Here is a 21024-nt window from a genome sequence, read left to right as displayed (position 1 = left end):
CATGCTCTGTGTCAAAAAGATGCTGAGAAACTAGTCCATGCATTTGGTACTTTCAGGCTGGATTATTGCAATTCCTTAATATCTGGCTCGACTCTCCAGCTGAACCAGAATGCTGCTGCTCGTAAACTGACAGGAATATTAGCCTCTCTGCACAGGCTCCCAGTAAAATCCAGAATACAATCTACATTCTTTCTGTTCACCTCCAAAGTCTTTGATGGTCAGACACCATCCGTGCACTCCCAGAATGCAGGGTTAACTTATGGCTCATAGAGTCTCCAAAAGTACAATGGGAGCCAGAATCATCAGCCACTAAGCTCCCATTCTGTGGAACCAGCTCCCAGTCTGGGTTCAGGAGGCAGACACCCTCTCCATTGAAGAGGCCCCCACAGTTAAAAGGACAATCCCTGCGTCAATTCAGCTTTCTGTGTCTTTTCTTATTTACTTATTTCCACCTCCTTTTAACACCACAGTCTCTTTCACACACACGCACAGATTCACACACACTAATGCACGCGCATGCACACACACACACTAATAGAGCTGTTATTGACAGGGTTTATTGACGAGTACGTTGATTAATGTGAAGGATGTGTGTGTGAATGTGGCACTCTGAAGCTATTTAAACAGTTGTCTCATTAGTCACACCTTATGTTAAATGTAAAGACATGTAGGCTTGAATCTGATGATATATCAGCGCTCTTCTTTTACTATCATTACGTTCATTATTATTTAGTAGCAGTAGAAAAGTATGAAACACAAGCGTTAGCGGCAGTGATGGTGAAGATGATAGTTAAGCAGTCGTTTTAACAGTCCTGCAACAGTAGTGTAAAACAGAAAAGAAGAAGAGTAAAACACGGACTGAAAAGTCTAAAAGCTAAAATGAAAGAAGTGAAAGAATAAAATAACTCTAATGATTAGAACACAATTATAAAGTAGGTTACAGGTTTTTACAGGCCATAAACTTTAATTCAAGCCATAGCCTGAAATCAGGTGAGGAAAATATGCCGAGATGACGATCACTGACTGCATTAACATATTCTTTTGAAAGTAATTAAAAGCAGACATGTTGGGAAATGATCTACAGCGTCTACAGTCATGCTGTATACAGTTTTATTGCAGAGCTGCTGAAGCAAATGGTTAGTCATTTTTCCAACTAAACCAGGCAAGAAAAGTATTTCTCAAATCCTGTCTATGGCCCTGCCAACATATGGTGATTTATCCTTCTGTTCTGTTATGGAGGTAACCCCAGACGGTCGTTACACTTTGAAATACCGCGTGGACTCAGAAGGTGTATGACGAAACAACTGCAATGAAACTGAAAACTGAAAATGTTTATTTGTAAATACTTCCAGAAATATTGCTTACCCTTCAGACCAAATTGTTTAATAAGATATCCCCTGACAAAAGACAAGTCTATATCCACCACCAATAGTGTGTACATCTTTAAAGTGCCATTTGTTCCAATATGTCGTCATTTGTCCGACACAGGGTGTAGGATTGTGCCACAGTAAGTAAGTATACCTCTGCACATAGTGAGACAGCTCTTCATTAGGTGGGTGTTGGTCCAGACTTTCATTAAATGAATAAGACTGAGACTTGTTGTGTTTCCTGACTGCTGAGAAATTATCTCAGTTACATAAATGCTGAGCATTACTTCCTCTCAGTGTCTATCTAACCTGCTCTGTCTTCTGGGGAGCACTATTCAGCTAATGTAGTGTTGATATGGACCAACCTGTGAGGCTGGTATTATCCATCTGCCCTCTGATGTTGAGAGGTGTAACTATCAGCTGACATGTTATGTATTGAAATATAGTTTATAGCATTACAATGCCATTGTCCATATGATGTGCACTGTCAGGAGCAGCAGAGGCAGTAAAAATGAAAATGTGACTTGTCAAAAGTATGACACCCTATCATCAGTAATAAAGCTATATTTAGGTTAGGCTACAACATGACTGTGGTGATTGTGTGATGCTGCTGTGCAACACACACACACACACACACACACACACACATAATGGAAACTATATTCCATGCAAGGTGCCTAATATTTTCTGTTTTCTGTGTGTCAACTTTCTCCACCCACGGAGGGACTTTACAAGATCAAACAGAGCAGACAGAGTCCATGACCTGTGTGTGTGTGTGTGTGTGTGTGTGTGTGTGTGTGTGTGTGTGAGAGAGAGAGAGAGAGAGAGAGAGAGACAGTCCCTCAGGAGACCACAGGAGGGCACACGATTCTCTTGGGACAATTAAATCTTAAATTCTTCAGTATTGCAATATTTTCGAGGAAAACGTGAGGTTGTGTGAGCAACAGCAGCATGTGAAAACACACATGCTCCACATTTTAGCTGAGTAGACGTGACATGTTATGACATGTGATATCAAACAACATCATGCTGACGGATAACACATTTAAAACTTTCAAAAAATCGGACAGAAAGGGAATAGGCTATGCCCACATGTAGGTGGACCACTGGCACCTTTACACTTGATTGTCGTTCTTTCTGTGTTTACTTCAGGTGGCACACCACCACCACCTCTATAAATATTGGTTTCCTCTCACTGACTGTAAATATCTCTAAATGACTATATTTAACTCCTCAGTGAATCTATTCTTTCCTAGAGCATAGTCAAATCAGACTGACAGAAGTTTCCGAGCCCATGCAGCCTGTCGCACCCAGAGGAGTAAATTCCGCTCCCCTGTCCGTATCATTTGCTTGTGGTTATGCCGCCGCGGCTTTCTCTTTTCTCTCGCTCAGCTCGGTAAAACTCGTCACTTTCCGATGATCATAATTCCGGAATCGAAGCCAAATATGGAGAATGGGGGACGTGCCCAATTACCGGATTCAACCTTTTATGGCTTCAGAAGCTCAACCGGAATTCCTCTTTTGATACCCGATTAGACAGAGCACAGAGGAGAATAAATGTAAAAAAACAACTAATATTTAAAAGAAACATGAAGGAATTGTGGCGGTGTAAACACACTGTGGTGTAAGGTGCTGGAGTGTTGTTTTATGACAGTGTATCCCAGTTGGGCAGGGAGTGGAAAAAGTCCGTTTTATCTCTCCGGAGCAGCGGGTTCTCCATTGACAAGTGATTCCCTTTGAAATCGTCACGGAGCTTCCCAGCCAATCAGCATCAGCAGCGCCTCTCCGCTCTCCGCTCTCATCACCCCTCCCACTCCATATTTGGGTAATGACGTAGCAGCCGTAATCAGGGTTCCCCATATATACATAGTAGTGGCTGGGCCCCTGCTCCCAATAACAGTTACTGCACACGGTGTTAAGTTTATCACGCACCAGACACGCGCAGATCATCCTCTCACTCCCGGTGACAGACAGAGAGATGCAGTGGTGACCCACGCGCGGCTGGGCTCCACGCTGTTATTTGTTAAAGGCTTTGTGTACAGGAAGAGAACGACGAGAGAAAGAGAGCGAGCAGACACGGTCGCTTCTGTCCCTCCACGATGACGGCTAAAACTTTGGAGAAGGTGCCCGTGAATCTCGGGGGGTTCGTGCATCCCGTGGCCGAAAGCGTGTACTCTGTGGATGACATCGCCACCAGCTTGCCGACCTCTGTGGCTATCTTCCCCAACACCGATTTAGGAGCGCATTACGACCAGATTAATGTGGCAGCAGGTAAGATGACACACTGTGCAGTGTAAAATGAAGAAAATTGCTTATTCACCCATGAAAAGTTGTCTATATCCTGAATCTTTAAGCAATTACAAATCCAAATCATACAGTGTGCTTCAGATTTGAAATCTAAAGACTAATTGTTTGGACTTAAAAACAAAAAAACAAGTTGAATAAGAATTAGTCAGTGCAATAATATGCCATAATATGAACTAATTGCTTTCTAGGATTAATCAGAATGAATTAGTTTGTTAAAATGTGTCATATTTAAATGCAATAGCACGATAAGACCAGAGTCGGTGCGTAATGGAACAGAGGCGCATCCGCTTTCTCTCACTGAGCGCACTCTTCTGTCTAGTGTAAACAGGTTGATTAATCATGGCTGTGTTTCCTCACCAATGACCTCTTGTGTTTTTGGCCGCAGATGGCTTGATGGGCGCAGACATGAGCGCAGAGAAACGCTCCCTGGACCTCTCCTCCTACTCCAGCGGCTTCTCTCAGCCCGCGTCCCACCGAAACCAGACTTTCACCTACATGGGAAAGTTCTCCATCGACCCCCAGTATCCAGGTAACTGGAACCCCGAGGGAGTGATCAACATCGTCTCGGGCATCTTCAACGTGGCCCAGCCGCCTCCTCCTCCTCCTCCCTCCTCCTCAGCGTCCTCATCCCCGGTTTCCTCAGGATCTCCCAATCACTTCTCCGGCGGAAATTTGAGTTGCACCATGGCGGCTCAGAATCAGGCAGAGATGGACCACCACCACCACCTGTACTCCCCTCCGCCTCCTTACTCCTCTTCTGGCTGCGGGGAGGTCTACCAGGACCCCTCGGCGTTTTTGTCCACCTCTACCTGCCCCATCGCCTCGTACCCGCCCCCCTCCTACTCTTCGCCCAAGCAGCCCAGCAGCTCAGAAGCGCCGGGGCTCTTCCCCATCATCCCCGACTACTCGGGCTTCTTCCAGCCGGCTTGCCAGCGGGACATGCACACTGCAGGTATCCAAGATCGGAAACCATTCGGTCCATGTCCGCTCGATACATTCCGCGTCCCCCCACCCCTTACCCCGCTGAACACTATCAGGAACTTTACGCTGACGGGTCCGGGTGGCGGTGGCTCCGAGGGAGGGCCGCCGAGGATCCCATCTGCTTACAGCCCACAGAACCTGCCCCTGAGACCGATCCTGCGGCCCAGAAAGTACCCGAACAGACCCAGCAAGACGCCCATCCACGAGCGGCCGTATCCCTGTCCGGCTGAGGGCTGCGACCGGCGGTTCTCCCGTTCAGACGAACTGACGAGACACATCCGGATCCACACTGGACACAAGCCGTTCCAGTGCCGGATCTGTATGCGCAACTTCAGCCGCAGTGACCACCTCACGACGCACATTCGCACGCACACGGGAGAGAAGCCGTTCGCGTGCGACTTCTGTGGCCGCAAGTTCGCCCGCAGCGACGAGAGGAAGAGACACACTAAAATCCACCTGAGGCAGAAAGAGAGGAAGTCCTCCACTGTCTCCTCTTCGTCCTCCTCTTCGTCCAGCAGCTCCGGCGTGGAGCGGTCGTCAGGCGGCATCAGCGCAACAAACGGGATTTGTTCATAGTTTTCCGTGGAAAACTTTGTTGTCACCATGGCAGCGTGACGCACACTAACCCATTAAAAAAGAAAATATAATGATTCTGAAACTGATGTGAACTAGCCTAAACTCCGGAATGGGAATGAACAAGCAGCAGACTCTGTGCTGCCGTGCGCAATTACGCACCGATTCCCGCTCCAGAACTAACAGAAAGACTGAAACGAAAGCACTTTGCCTGCACAGTCTACTGAACAGAAAAGTAAATACAGCCATTAATTCACAAGAATATAGAAGGGCGGTTGTGATATAAAGGGGATTTTTAAAATGTCGCCAACATACGCTGAGCGCGCCACAGGCCGCGCGCTAAATGTGAAATAACTGCAATAATGTTTTGAAAAAAAAGAACTGTTCTAAGTTATTGAATTGACAATGTGTTCATTCTAACATGTTTGTTGATGACTTTATTTCCCCTTTAGTGCCTTGCTGTGTGTCTTTTTGTACACTGACTGATTCAAGGACGCTTCTAATGCAATGTATATTTGTCCTTTAATATGTAAAGTTGGAAGACATTCTATTTTTGTACACATTTCGTCTTGTGTAACTTCAAGTGTTAAGCAGTTGTGGTTCACGTGTAAAAAAAAGTATAAATATGTTGAACTCATACCGACTTGACAGTTGTGTTTTGTTTTTTTTTTGTTGTTGTGATGTGTGTTTTGAGACTTATTAAATGTATGAGGATGATAAACACAGACGGTATCAGTTTGGTTTATTACTCATAACTAAAGAGACAACACATGCCAACAGTGTCATCTGATGTGTTCATGGAATCCAAAAGTCTCTGGGTTGAAAGTGGTGAATAGCATTCTTTTATGTGTCTTTATAGAAAGACTTGAAGCTGTTTATGTTGAAAAGTCAATTGGGTAAATCCCGCCTTGCGTCACTCATGGCATCTCTGACTCAGTTTTCACCCACTCACTTTTAATTTAGATATCACATCAGGTTCTAAACACACTGGATCTAATGCTCAGTTTGTCACAGTAAAGGTGAAAGACACATTTCAGCAAAAGAGTCCAAATGATCTCGTCTACATTTCTCAACCATCTGAAATACTGTTAGGTCATTCTCTTCCAAAGAAGCTCAAGTTTCAGAGGAAAAAGCAGCAATATATAAAAAAATATTATAAAAAGAGGCAGAATATAAAGAAAATAAATACACTTTGTCAGATACAAGACTACAGATGGTGCATACATCCACAGGATTCAGGCAAGGCCATGGATTTTAGAAACACTGAGTTCATGAGTCCCAAGTCACATGCAGTTTTTCTTTTTCATACTTTACTAAGTTAACAGTTCAATTATGTTTTCTCTGAAGTTTATTTCCCAGTATGAAGGTAACAGCTGTTTCAAAGTCTTCCCGGCACTGCCTGGAATGCAGCTGTGGGGAGAAATGCTGGATCCTTCATATATTCATTCATACACTTTATTTATTTTTCTGCTTATCTGTTGGCCTAAAAGCAGAAGATCTGGGAAAAAAATACTGCAATCAGCCTATAAAAGACTCATTATGTGTAATTCTTTAATTGAGAATGTAAACCCCTCTTACGTTGCCAAAACCCACAAATTTCCAGAAAAACACAGAGGACATGACGATGATGATGTTTAGAAGCTGTTTATTGTTCTAAATGTCTACCAGCTGCTCCATTTGTTTTCTGTGTGTCTTTCCTTTGCTGCAGCGTCTGTCTGTGTTATTTATTGTGACTCACACCTACACACCTCTGTCAAGTGGGCAGCTGTGGTGATCTGATTCCTTTCCATTTACTAAATGTCTGTCTATTAATTGTCACCAGGATTTGGTATGGTGTAGGCATTTATGGTGCTTTAACTTAGTACCTGAAGGGTTCATCACACCAGGGAACCAAGCTGAAGAGCGAACGCTGATGCTGTAAAGTAAACTTTACAAATGTAAGAACAATTCATTTTTTGAGGACAAAACAAAAAGCCCCACTTTGCAGAGCGTGGAGAAATAAAAGAGAACAGCCGGATCTGATTTTTAGTGTCACACATCTCTCCTGTGAAATATACTGAGCTGTGTTATATTATCATGACATTTCATAAAAAGATTTCTGATAACATTGAATCTAAAAAAACTCATCTTATGGGTCATTCTGCTGTTTATTTATTCCACTTCACCACACTGTTACTGTGTTGGTCTGTCAAACATTGGGTAAATAATTAAGATTTTGTGTGGCTAAATAGTGCTACTGTAAACACAAGCCCCAGCTCCCTGCCAATATAGAATCATCCTATACGTTTGACAATCAATGAACTGCATTTTGAAGTCATTGAATGTATTGTCCTAAGTAATACGATGTCATTTCAACTATGTGCAGTCGAGCAAAGCACAATTTATGAATGGACAGGTGGTAAACACTGCGGCAGAATCGTGAGTCCAGGTCAGACAAACTGCAGTGAGACTGGCTAACAACAGGTTTCTCTCAGTTTCTAGTGTTGTTGTGACAGAGGCATTATATGTGGGCCTTCAGTGAGCCACTAGGCCCAAGACTTCAGACATTCCAGGATAAACTGTGAGAAAACAGTGACAGCCTGCCCATAGCATGTTATGGTTCTGTAAATTTTTCCCTAATTGTTAATGGAAGTTAATCTACATAAGGATTTATTATTTACATATATAGATATATAGTATATAAGCATAATGCCTATTCTTTTAACTGAGTGTTTTTTCATGCACGCCTGGTACACAGATGCATAGAAAAACAGATAATAAAAGAAAATAATTGGCGGCTCTGTGTGGAAATTCATCACCTTCTTTGGTAGTTCTCCTTTGGTGTAAACAAAGTAGCTTTATGTCTCAGACCTGTCCCTGCATTGGACACATAGATTAAAGGGACATCAATCCTCTAGTTAGATTCTGGGGAGGAAGACAAACAAGCACTTTTGTCAGTGTGTCAGACTTTTGCTTTTAAGACGTGTGTGAAGCCTGCAGTCATCTGTAACATCTTTATTCTTCTGACGCCAACTTGACCGCAAGAACAAATGAGCGATACTGTCGAGAGTCATCGTGAGCAGGACAAAGAATGTTACAGTTCTCCACCTCCTCCTCTCCTCACTGACGGTCCGGTGACACTTTCCTTAACCCCCCCCCCCCAACCCTTACAACTATATAATAGTCTGCTGTGTAATATTTATCCAGGATACGTGCTGCTTCTGAATGCTAAATAGATCACAAGTGAAGTGCTGTCCTTCATTGTTCATTGTTCGTGATGGTCACTAGTGCAGCTGCACTTGTCTTACCATCTCGTTGAATGGTAATTTTGGTGTTTTACCTGCCTGATGGCAAATGGTGGAACATTTCCCGGCAGTCAGAGCAGCAGGGAATTCACAGTGAGGAAAATGGACACACATATCTGACATCTCTACTCGCGGCTGACAACAAATGGCTCCTCTTGTTCAAGCTGCACCAACTATTCCCCACACTGATGTACTGGACTGATAGATTGTACACTGGAAATTGAAGATAATTGCATTTAATGTGCGCCACTGACCTGACTGACAGGGTCAGTGTCCCTGCAGAGCCGAGTGGCAGTCAATGTCAGCTAATGTGTGAACATGCAGACATGAGTATTAGCGCTGTAGTTGATGATATTTTACATGAAAGAAGGCTTCAGACTAAAACTGAGGGAAGCAGTATGGTGTCCAACAGAAGAATCTAAAAAGCTTTAGTTAGGGATGCACATACTGACCGACTCAGTAGCTGGGATGAAACCTGCTCTTCCAGTTATAGGGTGGTCTTCTACCAATGCAAGAAGACCCAGCAACCCATCCACGAGCGGCCGAAAAGGATGTTCATTTAAAGGACCAGTGTGTAAAATTTAGACCGATCTATTGGCAGAATATTACAGAAATGGATTAGGATATTCATAAATATGTTTTCATTTGTGTAGAATCACCTGAAAGTAAGAACTGCGTTTTCACGACCTCAGAACATGCTCATTATGTCTACAGAGGGAGTGGGTCCACTTCCACAGTGTCTGTTTCTATGGTAGCCCTAGGTTCTCCACCATGCTTGGAAGAGAAGGGGTGAGTCAAGAGGTATTCATTTGGTTGCAATCTTGCAACCTAATACTGATCCTTTAAATTAATTAGCAGATAGAAATATTTGCTAAATATTCAGCTACACACAGATTTCTTCAAGTATTGCCCAAGCTTGAGAAAGAACCACAAATTAACAATACCGCTCAAGTGGCGCTACAGATCCTCTATTGTGTTGCAGTGTGGGAGAAGGCTCGGCCTGTCCGGACGTTGACCTTTCTTCTCGTCGGAGCTGTTTCTGTCTGGATTTGATTCTGTTTGAGGGTCATTGTCCTGCTGGGAGGTGAATCCTCTCATTCTCTTTTCTTGCACAGTTTGAAGGATTTACCTCTACTTTTTTGCACTCATTTGTACTTCTGTCTTCTCATTTTCTTGTGGACATTTTTCCAGAGAATCTAATTTAACAAGCTTTGACCATGTTTTTCTGCTCAGCACTTTCAGTCCTGTTCATATCATTTTGTCCGTCAGTGTCAGCACAGGGCCAATCCCTAATGTTCAAGCTAAACATTATTTATTGTCATGTTTGGTGTAAAAGTAATACCAGATAGGCAAACGATTCTGCACCTTATTTAACATCCACTCACTGACAGATGTTGGGTTAGGTGTAGCGGATGCTAGCCTGTTGAACAAGCTACAATTAATGTAAGACCAGGAATATACAAAAGTTTCACTGAGTGCATCCTGTCGTCATTTTTATGTGAATTTTGTACCTAAACTCATAGCTTTAAAATAAGCATATACAACACAACAAATATTATAGCATTTTCCACTTTTTAAACAACTTTCCACGCTGGATGAGAAAATAATGGCACTGTAACTTTGGTTATGAACACAGTGTAAAAACAAATTAATCTTTGTCTTCCTTTAAGGTTAACATTAAATTGGGTCCTACTCTATTTGTTTCACCCCATGCTAGTGCTAAAACATTGGTTCCAGTAGGACATTACACTTCCTGTGTCTTTCTATCACCAGCGGTGGTTCCCCAGATACTGTGTTGACCGAAATCAAAGAAATCAAGATCACTGGAGGACGAGCAGTATGAGAAAGAATACAAATTAAATCCATCTCCATGATTATTCCCATCTATTTTATTGTTCCTCATACATTCAACACCAGATTGAATCATTGTCAAACTGGCACATAGACCTGTGTGAAGTCTAATGTAGGCCCAAAGAGGATAGAGGTATAAGATAAAGTAATGTAACATACAGGCTGGAATGATAGAGTGTTTATCAAGCTACATGTAAAAGGTGGTGAAGAAAGTGTAAGTGCGTTGGCTTCATACCATAAAAATGTTTAAGCTCTCTAACACAGCTTCCATTTTGAAATCAATACTTTTTTTATAGACTATACTTTGTGAAACGAGTTTAAAGACTTTGTTCAGTCTTTAATAAGACACATCATGTACACTATATCACTCTGGATTAAGTTACAGTAGATGATATGACATCACAGAATCTGTAAAAAAAAGCTGAACATCAGCCTTTCCCCTCAACTGACCAGACCTGTGCAGGTACCATCTTACCTGGAAACAGAAAATGAAAATAAAGCATACATAATGTAGTGTGTGCATGTTGGAAGAAGAAATGAGTGTGTACAAAAGAAATGGCACTCTTAATAAGTATACATTCAATATTCACAAATAAGGCGGGTACGTCTTGAGTTACAGGCTTTGGCATTAAGACATGTCACAATGTGGAGGTCCTCTGCAGCAGAGTGAAAAATAATGTAGACAAGGCTTTCCAAGCCTCACAGAACACACATCAGAGATCCAAATGACACGCCACCATTCCCACAACATCTGGCTGATGACATTCAAGGCAACGTAATCGTCTGAAGAAAAATACTGAATGAGGAATGGGAATTCCTCGGGTCAAATGTTTTCTCAGCACTGACAAGGGTTTTGGTTTGTGGAAGAAGGTTCAGTGGTCCTGATGCTGTGCAGGTTGTCAGAGTTCACGCTCCTCTTACTACAAGCTTCTGCCCTGCTGTAGCATCCTTGAGCAAGACACTCATTCTCTTTGACTCTCAGGCAATAATGACCCACATGTTTGACCTCCCTGTGGAACGGGGCAAAACAAAGTTCCCCCTTGTGGATGGATGGATATCACTGTACTATCTGTCATATACTGTAGTCTAGCTCCTCTGATCAGAGGTTGCATTCAGACAGAGACCGCAGGGCCTGGGTAGGGTTCCCCACCACACCAGAAGTCCTCTGGCTGAGGGATTTCTAGCAGCCATGCCTCCTCCTCTTTATCCTTGTCCTCTCCCTGCTCCTCCTCGTTGCTCTTTCCATCTGTTCCCCCCTCTGCCGCAGTTTGCAGCACTTTGTAATAGTGACAGTCCCGACCATCATCTGGATTGTATGGGGGTGCCAGGATATCCAGGAATGCCGCCGGCCCCTCCACTGCGTCAATCTGGTGGAGGTTATCCCGTACAGGAGTGAGGAGGCAGGGCCCGCTGTTCTCTGAGTACTCGGCCACCGAGCGCAGCACGGAGCGCCGCAGGGAGCCCGTCTGGAGCGGAGTCAGTGGAGGCTCGAAGTGAGGCAGCACAGAACTGTCAGTCAGGTTATCTTCCAGCTTGTCAAAACAGCGGACGCTCACCTTCCCGTAGAGAACCTGAACAAGAGACAGGATACAGTTAGAAGGCTAACATACATACAGTAGGTTACCATGGGATGACTTACAAGCCACTGACATGTACATGTGGTTATTATCAAACATGTTAGTGTAATGTAAGGTTTTGCTGTCCCCCTTAGACACAAAATGTGCTCCTCTCCTCCACCACCTCTGACTCTCCTATTGAGGACAGGAGATGTTATTGACTTCAGCGTGCATAACAAGACTGAAGGTTCCCCTTGATTATTTCTTCCTGGGAATATATCACACTTTTTGGGGAATTACCAGGATTTCAAGCCAAAAACAAACAGACTTCTGCATAATTAATCACTAAATGACATTTATTCTGATCTTCCACTGTCATGCTTTCATTTTCGCATTTTATGGAGCCTGTAATATTCTGCGTGGACTACCTCACTTTTTAACTCTTCAAGAAGTGTGTGGGAGTTATGTGCAAGTTTAGAAACTGACATTGTTCGTGACATGTTCCTGTAACAGATAATACTTCATTTGCATTAGTTTGTCCATAACTTATTCAGGAATACGGACAATGTGAGCACAATAACTGATCTTATAAAGCTCTCGAGGACTGCATTTGTCACCAGGTACCAGGTCTACAAGACATGGTCACCAATAATGCCAGGCTCAGTTTAGCTCATTTTGTACTTGACACAAATTCCCAGACAAATCTACAATTAATCGTGTTACCAAAACCAACTGGCATGCAGTGACACTTTTGAGGCCCTTCAGGGTCTGGGGCCCCAGGACAGTTGACGTGTGTGTGTGTGTGTGTGTGTGTGGCATGGTGTCCTCTGTGTGCACACAGGAGCCCAGCATGCTATCTGGGCCCTTGGACTGCATATATATTTGTGATGTGAGGGTGAGTCACAGAAACATGGGGCCCCTACACACTCTATGCTCTCTGTGAGAGAAAAAATAAGAATAACACACACAATAAACTCTGTATGAACATGAGAGATTGTGCTAAAATGTTGTAATGTAGTCCCTCGGTTTTGGCCCAGGTACACAAATCAAAGAGGGTGACCAAACCTTGTCTCGTTTGCCTGATATACTTGTACGGAATGTTTTCTTAACTTCATTTAATGAATGCTAGTCAGACAGCAAACAGTTAAAGCCGTCTCTCGGTTAGCCTAGCTGGCTATAGCTAACAAAACAGAGTAACATGGCAGAGCAGAGCAGAGAGCGGCCCGCCGTGGGCAACAACAGGCCACATCACAATCAACAGGAGGGGGGAAAACACCTTCAGCATCCCGTTCATGCCCGGGTGGTCGTGCAGCGGGATGGAGGCGCCGGTCCTCAACAGGAACACCCCCATACTGAACACCTCCGTCTCACAGATGTGCATGTAGGTGACCGGGGGGCTTTGGAGCCCGGCTGCTGCGGAGCTCGGTTTACTTTTCCGGGAAGCAATTTTCAGGTCGGCAGCCCTGACCGCAGTCACTAGGGAGATTAATTCACTCTGTTTGTCCGCAACGACATTATTATCCCCGTTGGCCGAAGACTTAAAGCCCTTGAAGGAGATGTAGGCTTGCTTTGCTATTTTCTGGATAAGAGGAGTTTTGTTGTCCCGCGGCATTCTGGCTGCGGAAAAAAAAACTAACGGTTATCGGTGTGTCTCTGGCACTGCTCCGACGTCAATAAAACAGTTTGAAAAGGCTTCACAAATCCTCCGGTGTCACCAAATTTCGCCCGGAGCTGGCTGGTCCGCGCTCAAAAAAACAAAAAATGTGACTATATTAAAAATAAAACGCAATCCATGGTGACAATGTGTGATTTCACCCCTAGATAAGAGCCTCCCTCCAGTCATTTTCCACCAACTCTCCTCCTCGTCCCGCTACGGAGCCTGCGCACGAAACGAAATGCACCCTGGGATATGACGTTTTATCAGCTAATATAAAATACTTTTATTCCTGTAAACATCAAGAGTGAAGAACTGCATAATACGATCGTTTGTCACAGAAATATGCGTGTGATTTTGTCAGATTAGGACATCTACTTATGGCTTAAAACAATAAAAAAATGAGACAGCTTGCAGTGGATGGAGACTACAGTTCCCAGAGGTCCTGATGGGAAACCAAAATCTAAGAGGGGAAGGCCAGACAGGCCATTGAACTCTATGCAGTCCTCCGTGTCCAACATCACATCCTTTATCACTGGTTCCAGCATCCGCCCTTTCGCATTCTTCCCACTTTGCGATTGTTTAAAATTATAACCAGCGATTTTCACCGATTTTAACGGTCATAATCTTCAGAGTCAGGATTTTAGAGTACTAACATATCTCTACATCTGTGATTCATTATTGGGAGGTAAGAGGTAAGAGAGGAGTGCACCTGTAGAGCAAACAGCTGTTACACACCTGCACAATATAAAGACTTGTTAAATCAGATAAAACCTAAAAATGAAAATACTAAATACAAATAATCAATTACAGATGGAACCTACAGATAATAAAGACCTTTTGAAATATGTGCTCCATAATTTTGTGGACTGGGTTCAAAACAATGGCAGTTGTCATTTTCAGGTTTCATTTAGAGGCAGCACAGAGACCTGTTTTATCCAGGAGTCATGTGAAAGATAATGGAAGACAGTCATAAACTTTTTTGCTTGGTGGGCCTGCATTGTTTTACTGCACCAATGGACTGACTGCATCCAAATGAATAAAAGTCAGCATTTTTTTTCAAAGAGGGCTAAAATTAGTGTCAGCGTGGCCTCATAACCTCTCACTGCAGAAGAAAATCATGAGTGTGTACAGCACGTAAGAACTACCTTCCGAGAGTACTCATTCATCTATATTATCTTTCTTAAGCTCTCTCTCTGAAAGAAATTGCCATTTGCTTGGCATGTATGTGTTTCCTCATGAACCTGCAGCTTTGTGCCTCTTGTGTCAGGTGGAACTTAAAGTTGGGACACTTATTGTCGCTTCATGTTTCTCACTGATTTACTGTGGCTTGGATTTTCATATACCATGATAACTATGAATAAACTATTAAAAAATAATTCAATCCAATGAATATTTCTTATTTCCTCTGGTATTCATCTCATATACAGATGCAATGATTGCTGGGTGATATGTTGTTGTCCCCACTCACATATGTGCTGCTGCAGCTGTGTGCTCAGGCACTGTATCCAAGTTCACTTCATTCTGCTGATGCTGCTCAGAGCACAACAGTTACAATCCCGAAACTGTGAACTCTTTCTTCTTCTCATTCTTTTTCTGCACAGTACAGCCAAACAGCAGCTAAACACAGACAGTACAGACCTCCACATGTGGACCGATGTTCTGTTCATATTCAGGGAAAAGAGGGCGAGAACGAGAGGAAGAAGAGGCGAGATACAGACTTCATGTCTCTGATGAAGGATTACTTGTTTTGCTGTTGTTCAACAATTCAGAGCAAATGTGTGACAATGTGTGGGGGGGCAGCACTCTGACAGGATCTGCTCCAGCAGCAGGATCAGCTTGTTGCAGAACAGGAAGCAGATCGCAGCGTGATCCTGACAGCTGTGCTGATACTTGTGCTGCTGTGATGCATCAAGTTGGTGATTTGCTGGTGAGACTGGCTGCAGGTTTTTTGTCCGTCGTCACTAGCTTACGCCACAGGCTCGGCTTCATTTTCTTTGATTTTAATGAGGGTGGACCTATGGACCTATTGTTAGTGATGTTGCTGTGTTCCGTGATCTCTCAGCACTTGCTTACACGAATAAAGCCCACTTCATATTAAGCCATGGAGTCCTTTAACCATAGAGGTGACACATCAGAAACCGCCCGACACTTAATTTTTGTCATCCCTCTGATAGGAGGGGCGGTTCAGAAAACACCCCATTGTGGAAGGTAAGGACAAAAGACTTATTTCATCAATGCATGAGGACTTGTAAAACACACATTACAAGCCACACCACCTGTTGTAAGGCACAGAACATTGTCAGGACCTAGAAACTGTAGCACTGATAACAGGGTCCAGTTTATTGATAGACAGTCATGAGACAGAGGTAGGCTGAGTCAAAGTCTGGTTTTTGTGTGATGTGAACTTGATGATCTGAATGTTTATGAATCTTTCAAATCAAACATCTCCATGAAGACAACGAGAGATCGACCGATCAGACTACGGTAGTGTTTTCTGCCCGTCACTGCCCTCTGGAGCAGAGGGAAGTGAACATGGTTAACCCAACACGGGGCTGAGTCACCTGCATCACAAACACTCTAAAACACAGGGCTGAGTCACCAGCATCACAAACACTTTCTGAGGCAATGTGCTGTACCCATCACATGTGTGCTTCTCTGTGTGTGTGTGTTCACGTGCAGCGTAGCTGAACAGTTGGCCCACTTGTGGGTGGGTTTAGGTTTGAGTACCTCTTTACCTGTGTATTTTTTTGTGTGTAACTCAGTGCATTTGTGCGTGTGTTGCATTATTTATGATGCATCCTGCATGACGAGTGAGGGAGACACAAAGTAAGCAGTATCCTCTTGAGAGATAATGAGGCCGGGTTCATTATAGGTCCACACACACACACACACACACACAAACACACACGCACACACACACACTTTTGTGTGGTTGACACAGACACACTATCGTTGCTTGAGAAGATGAGACTGTGTTGCTTAGTGACCTGTCTTCATCAGATAAGGCGTGTGGCAAACAAATTAAATTCCATTTGAAATCCCAGAGGGTCAGACAAAAGGGTCAGTTTTTAGTAGTAATGGACAACACCACAAATTTTGGTTTATCCTCACTCATACTTTTCATAATCAAAAACACACAAAATACACCTGTAATCAGTGTAATTTGGGAGTCGGCTGAGTTATAAGGGAAGCTAATATGGGAACTGTGGGAAGAGGTACTATGACAGCAAATGTCTTCTTCGACAGTGGCCGCAGATAGTGACGAGTGTGTAGCAATTTAGCAATAAGGGGAGGTCAACTAATCGTTTATATATGGCATCCCACTCTTCCTGATTTGTGATCTGGCTAACGGACGCACAAGTATGTGTATGTGTACGAGGATGTGTGACACTTAGGCTGTAGGAGCCATGAATGAGTTAGAAGGGATTTTTCTATGTGTGCTGATTGAAATATTGTTGTTTGTTATTGTATAGGTTTGTGTGATTCTGTTGATGAGGGAATATGTAGGTCAAGTGGATATGGGGTTTTTTGGGGTGTGTGGCTAGAAAGTGAAGGAGGGTGAGCAGGGTCGCCGTATTTTTTGTCGACCGCTATTTCCTGATCACTTTGATTATGAGTTTGTGCACGGTATCATAAGTTGATCATTCTTTTTCGTAAACAAAAAGGTAAAACATATTTTCATATTCCAGTGATTTTTTCCGTTAGGTGCATCAGACAAAGTGGAAGGCCCGGCCTCAGCCTTTCAGCCACTCTTTGTTCTTTGAAGTCGCTACATAGGCTTTGCTCAGACTGCGGACAAATCAGATTTGTCACATCAGATGTTTAAGACTGACTGTCCCTACTGCTGTTTGCAAGTGATTAGATTGGATTTGCGTGTCCAACCTCTCTGCATTGGTTGCTGAGTATGTAGGCATCAATAACCACATATGGTGGCAACATGGCTTTCCATTGCAGAAGCATGAGAAGTGGAGCTCCATCATCTCGCCCTCCAAGCAATGGTCCTCAGGCAGCAGACTGCTGTTCTCTGTGTTTTCTATCATACCGCTCTGCTTGTAGCATCATGCATTGTGCTCAGCCTCTCTAATGCACTTCAGTCACTCTGGATTTGATGTAGATGCAAGAGATATTTTTTCTGACTGAACTCCAGTGTTTCCAGAGCTTCCACTAGTCCTAACTTTGCTGGAACTCTACTGACAAGGCATCTCACCATCCTGAGTTTAAGTTGCATAAAACAATATTGTTTGAGTTATGCGTTCACCGAGGACAAAGTTGCAAAGACCCCTGTTTGTCTGAGATCTTATTAGCATTTGCTCTGCTCCTCGGACATAAAGCCAACATTATTCTCTGGCTGTTTAAAATGTGCATGACTGACATTGCAGAGAAGTCAAACGAGCTTCATCATGCCGTCCTCAGAGCCGCAGCCAAGGAACTCTGAATGGAGCAAGTGATTCTCTGGCCGTCCACAATTTGCATAGCTACATATGAACACATACACACACACACACACGTATGATTGCACATTTGGCAGAGACATAATGTAACATTTCTATTTTAACAAAGACATGCACACAGGTGGCAACACAGGTATGCACAAGTGTGACATACACACACATGCACACACACATAGAGAAAGAGAGAGAGAGAGAGACACACACACATTCCTCTGTCCTCTCGAATCAGCATATTGAGACAATGAGACAATGATAACAGCTGCTTATGGATCACTTAGTGCAAGAAGTCAACGTAGCCTTTGTGTTCAGTCAATACACCGCCTGTTCTCTGTCATCAGAGTTGTCATTATTTAGCAATGTGTTCCACGGTTGAGAACATGAGGAGTCTTTTATTTGTTGCCCCCCGTGGCCTCACTGAATCAGGCCATCATTGAGAATGAAGCCAACTCCGTTGTCCGCCAAAGAATGCTAACGGCCCAGGCCAAAGTTGAAAATTCATTAGACTGCCGGAAAAAAATGTCTGCATAACTTTAGTGGAAGCAGCGGGAGACGACGCAATGCTAATGTTTGTTCTTTCCATCAACAGGCTGCTTTCTTCACATCGAGGTTTTCTGGGGATTTTGTAGGTCCGTCAATGGACTGCGAGCCTACACAGCCAATCTCATCAGAACCATGAGATGCAAAATGCAAAGGCTTACTCTGCTGGCATTCTGTAGAAAGGTGTTCTTGGTGGGGTCTTAATGCACACATATTGTGAGTTTGTCATAACATAATTTACTGTATATTTACATGTCAAACAGTATTTATTCATAAAAAAGGCCTTAAAGCTCCCGCAGACATCACAATGCAAAACTTAGGTAACGCTCGTGTTGCCCACCAATGTGACAAAATTTTTTTCAAATAACCAGCAGCTTAATTAACATTTTTTTTTAGAGTTTACTAGTGACCCTAATTTTCATTAACAATTAGATATTCATAATTAAATAATATAATGTTTTGTTTAGTTTTTATTTTTGTTTGGCTGTTTTTTATTTCTTGTTTGTTAAATCACAAATTACTACGAGGACAAAGCCCTCCCTCCACTTCCCAGCCCGGTCAAATAAAAAACCCACCACCACCACCACAAGACAAACACCTGCCCATCAGCCTTTGCACCCAGGAGGGTAGTGGGATTACACTGAGAAAGAAAAGTAACCAAAACACAGCTAAAATGATCTAAATTAGTAAATATATAAATAAGAAGTGGTAATTCAGATGTGTAAAGTGTTTGTAGTCAGACTGCAGATGTGGTTTAAAGTAAATCACTCCGAACTAACAAAGACTGGGGGTTGGAGAACCATTTCAGGGTGGATTTAGGGTGGGTGATGCTGAAAAATGATGCTAACTGAAGTTGTTCATAGCAGACATTATGACCTTTCAAACACAGAGAGTAACTGGTTATGTCATTGTCATTAGTTGCTCCTGTGCTTGTTCTGAGCGCTCTGATGGTGGTTTGCCCATCAAGATTCATGTGAACAAGATCTCCTCAGAAATCACAACATCATCTAAGATACAAGATGGACAGGGAAGAGAATAAAAACATGCGATGCTTGTCAAGGAAACACTGCAGTCAAAACCGAAATATGAAGAGGCTTGTCTTGCACATGAGTTCACTGTGAAAATAGCAGGAGGGTCTTTTGTATGCAAAAACAGTTCAGCTTCCAAAGGGGAGCATGGCAGAAAGCCACTGGTCTAGATTTCCTTTCTCCATGTTTCTCCCACAAAGACAAAAGTTTCATGTCTACATGCTTTATTAGGATTATCTCTGTATGTGCAAGTGGTGGCCTGAAGGTTAGAGAAGATGAAGGTCACTGTGGTCCCTGTACTGGCAGGATAAATCTGGGTGGGCAAGGTAAAAAAAACAACATGATCAGACAGAGGCATGTTGCCCCTCAGCAAGGCACCGACCCCCCAGCTGCTCCAACAGATCAGCTGTGGTTGCATTAGAAATCTTTGGTCTCAATGGACTGAGACTGAGACGGCCAGAGCACCCAAACATGATCTGTGTGTGTGTGTGTGTGTGTTTGTGTGTGTGTGTGTGTGTGTGTGTTGAGCATATAAAGGAGGGAATATAGGTATGTCATGTGATGGACCTTTGTTAGGAGAGAGAGAGTAACTTTGACAGAAATTGATGATGTGGATGTGCTCTGTTTGAACTGGCCTCATCACATCCAGATGAACTGATACAGCCACGCTGTGTGTGTGTATGTGTGTGTGCACCAAGTTGGCTAGACTTTTACTATCTCATTTATCACTCTCTCTCTCTCTCTCTCTCTCTTACACACACACACACACACACACACACACACACACACACACACACGCATCATACTATGTTCTCTGTGTCTTCTATGGTTGGGTTGCAGACCCTGACCGCCTATCTGAGATCTCTGGATTAGGAATGATGACAAGCACTGCCATGCACACACATACGCACGCAGACAAATATGCATGCGTACACAGACAGACACTTCTAAACATACAGAAAACAGGGAGAAAATTCTCATATATCTCTTGAATAATACTAACTGAATAATAATAAATTAGCAAAACTTAAAAATCTTTTTAAGTTAATTCCAGGAAATTCTTACATGATGACTGTGCAACCTGCTGTGCTCAGCTCAACAACAGCAGCACTGCATCAATAAATGCAAAAATAAAGGGTCTGTGCTGGGGTGGCCCTGGTGTTGTGCTTGGGATGTACAATTGCTCATATTCTATTGTTCAGCCAATTGCATTGCTCGATGATACTGGACGACGCTGCAGCAAAAGTTGAGTGACAATCAACAGTTTTGATAAGGCTACTCCATGTTCTTCTGCATCACTCCCACGGTTTTGGTGGGATTGAAATTAATGCAGAGCCTACAATTTATTTTTACACTGCTGTTGTTGTCTTAACGCTGCCTAAATTAGGCTGATGCTTCGTCCACAGGCACACAGGTATTTCTTTCATAAGCA

General features: G+C 43.2%; 2 protein-coding genes across 2 annotated transcripts; one reads left to right on the top strand and one right to left on the bottom strand.

Moving 5' to 3' along the window:
* Positions 1-3271: 3271 nt before the first annotated feature.
* On the top strand, positions 3272-5861 carry egr2b (early growth response 2b). Its single transcript, XM_041962859.1, has 2 exons — positions 3272-3638; positions 4060-5861. Exons 1-2 carry the CDS (start codon positions 3467-3469, stop codon positions 5229-5231), a joined length of 1344 nt encoding a protein of 447 aa, XP_041818793.1. The 5' UTR covers positions 3272-3466; the 3' UTR covers positions 5232-5861.
* A 4518-nt stretch (positions 5862-10379) lies between these two features.
* adoa (2-aminoethanethiol (cysteamine) dioxygenase a) lies at positions 10380-13761 on the bottom strand. Its single transcript, XM_041962865.1, has 2 exons — positions 13196-13761; positions 10380-11934 (listed from the first exon to the last, which is right to left on the bottom strand). Exons 1-2 carry the CDS (start codon positions 13529-13531, stop codon positions 11476-11478), a joined length of 795 nt encoding a protein of 264 aa, XP_041818799.1. The 5' UTR covers positions 13532-13761; the 3' UTR covers positions 10380-11475.
* Between the last annotated feature and the right edge of the window lie 7263 nt (positions 13762-21024).

The sequence above is a fragment of the Chelmon rostratus genome, chromosome 21 (genome assembly GCF_017976325.1).
Source record: "Chelmon rostratus isolate fCheRos1 chromosome 21, fCheRos1.pri, whole genome shotgun sequence".
Lineage (NCBI taxonomy): Eukaryota > Metazoa > Chordata > Actinopteri > Chaetodontiformes > Chaetodontidae > Chelmon > Chelmon rostratus.
Note: the sequence above shows the minus strand (reverse complement) of the source record. Positions and strands in the feature narration are given on the sequence as shown.

Coding starts and splice junctions, on each gene's coding strand:
- egr2b (XM_041962859.1), top strand. CDS start 3,467: ATGACGGCTAAAACTTTGGAGAAGGTGCCCGTGAATCTCGGGGGGTTC. Junction 3,639..4,059: donor CCAGATTAATGTGGCAGCAG/GTAAGATGACAC, acceptor TTTTGGCCGCAG/ATGGCTTGATGGGCGCAGAC.
- adoa (XM_041962865.1), bottom strand. CDS start 13,531: ATGCCGCGGGACAACAAAACTCCTCTTATCCAGAAAATAGCAAAGCAA. Junction 11,935..13,195: donor GCATGAACGGGATGCTGAAG/GTGTTTTCCCCC, acceptor TCTCTTGTTCAG/GTTCTCTACGGGAAGGTGAG.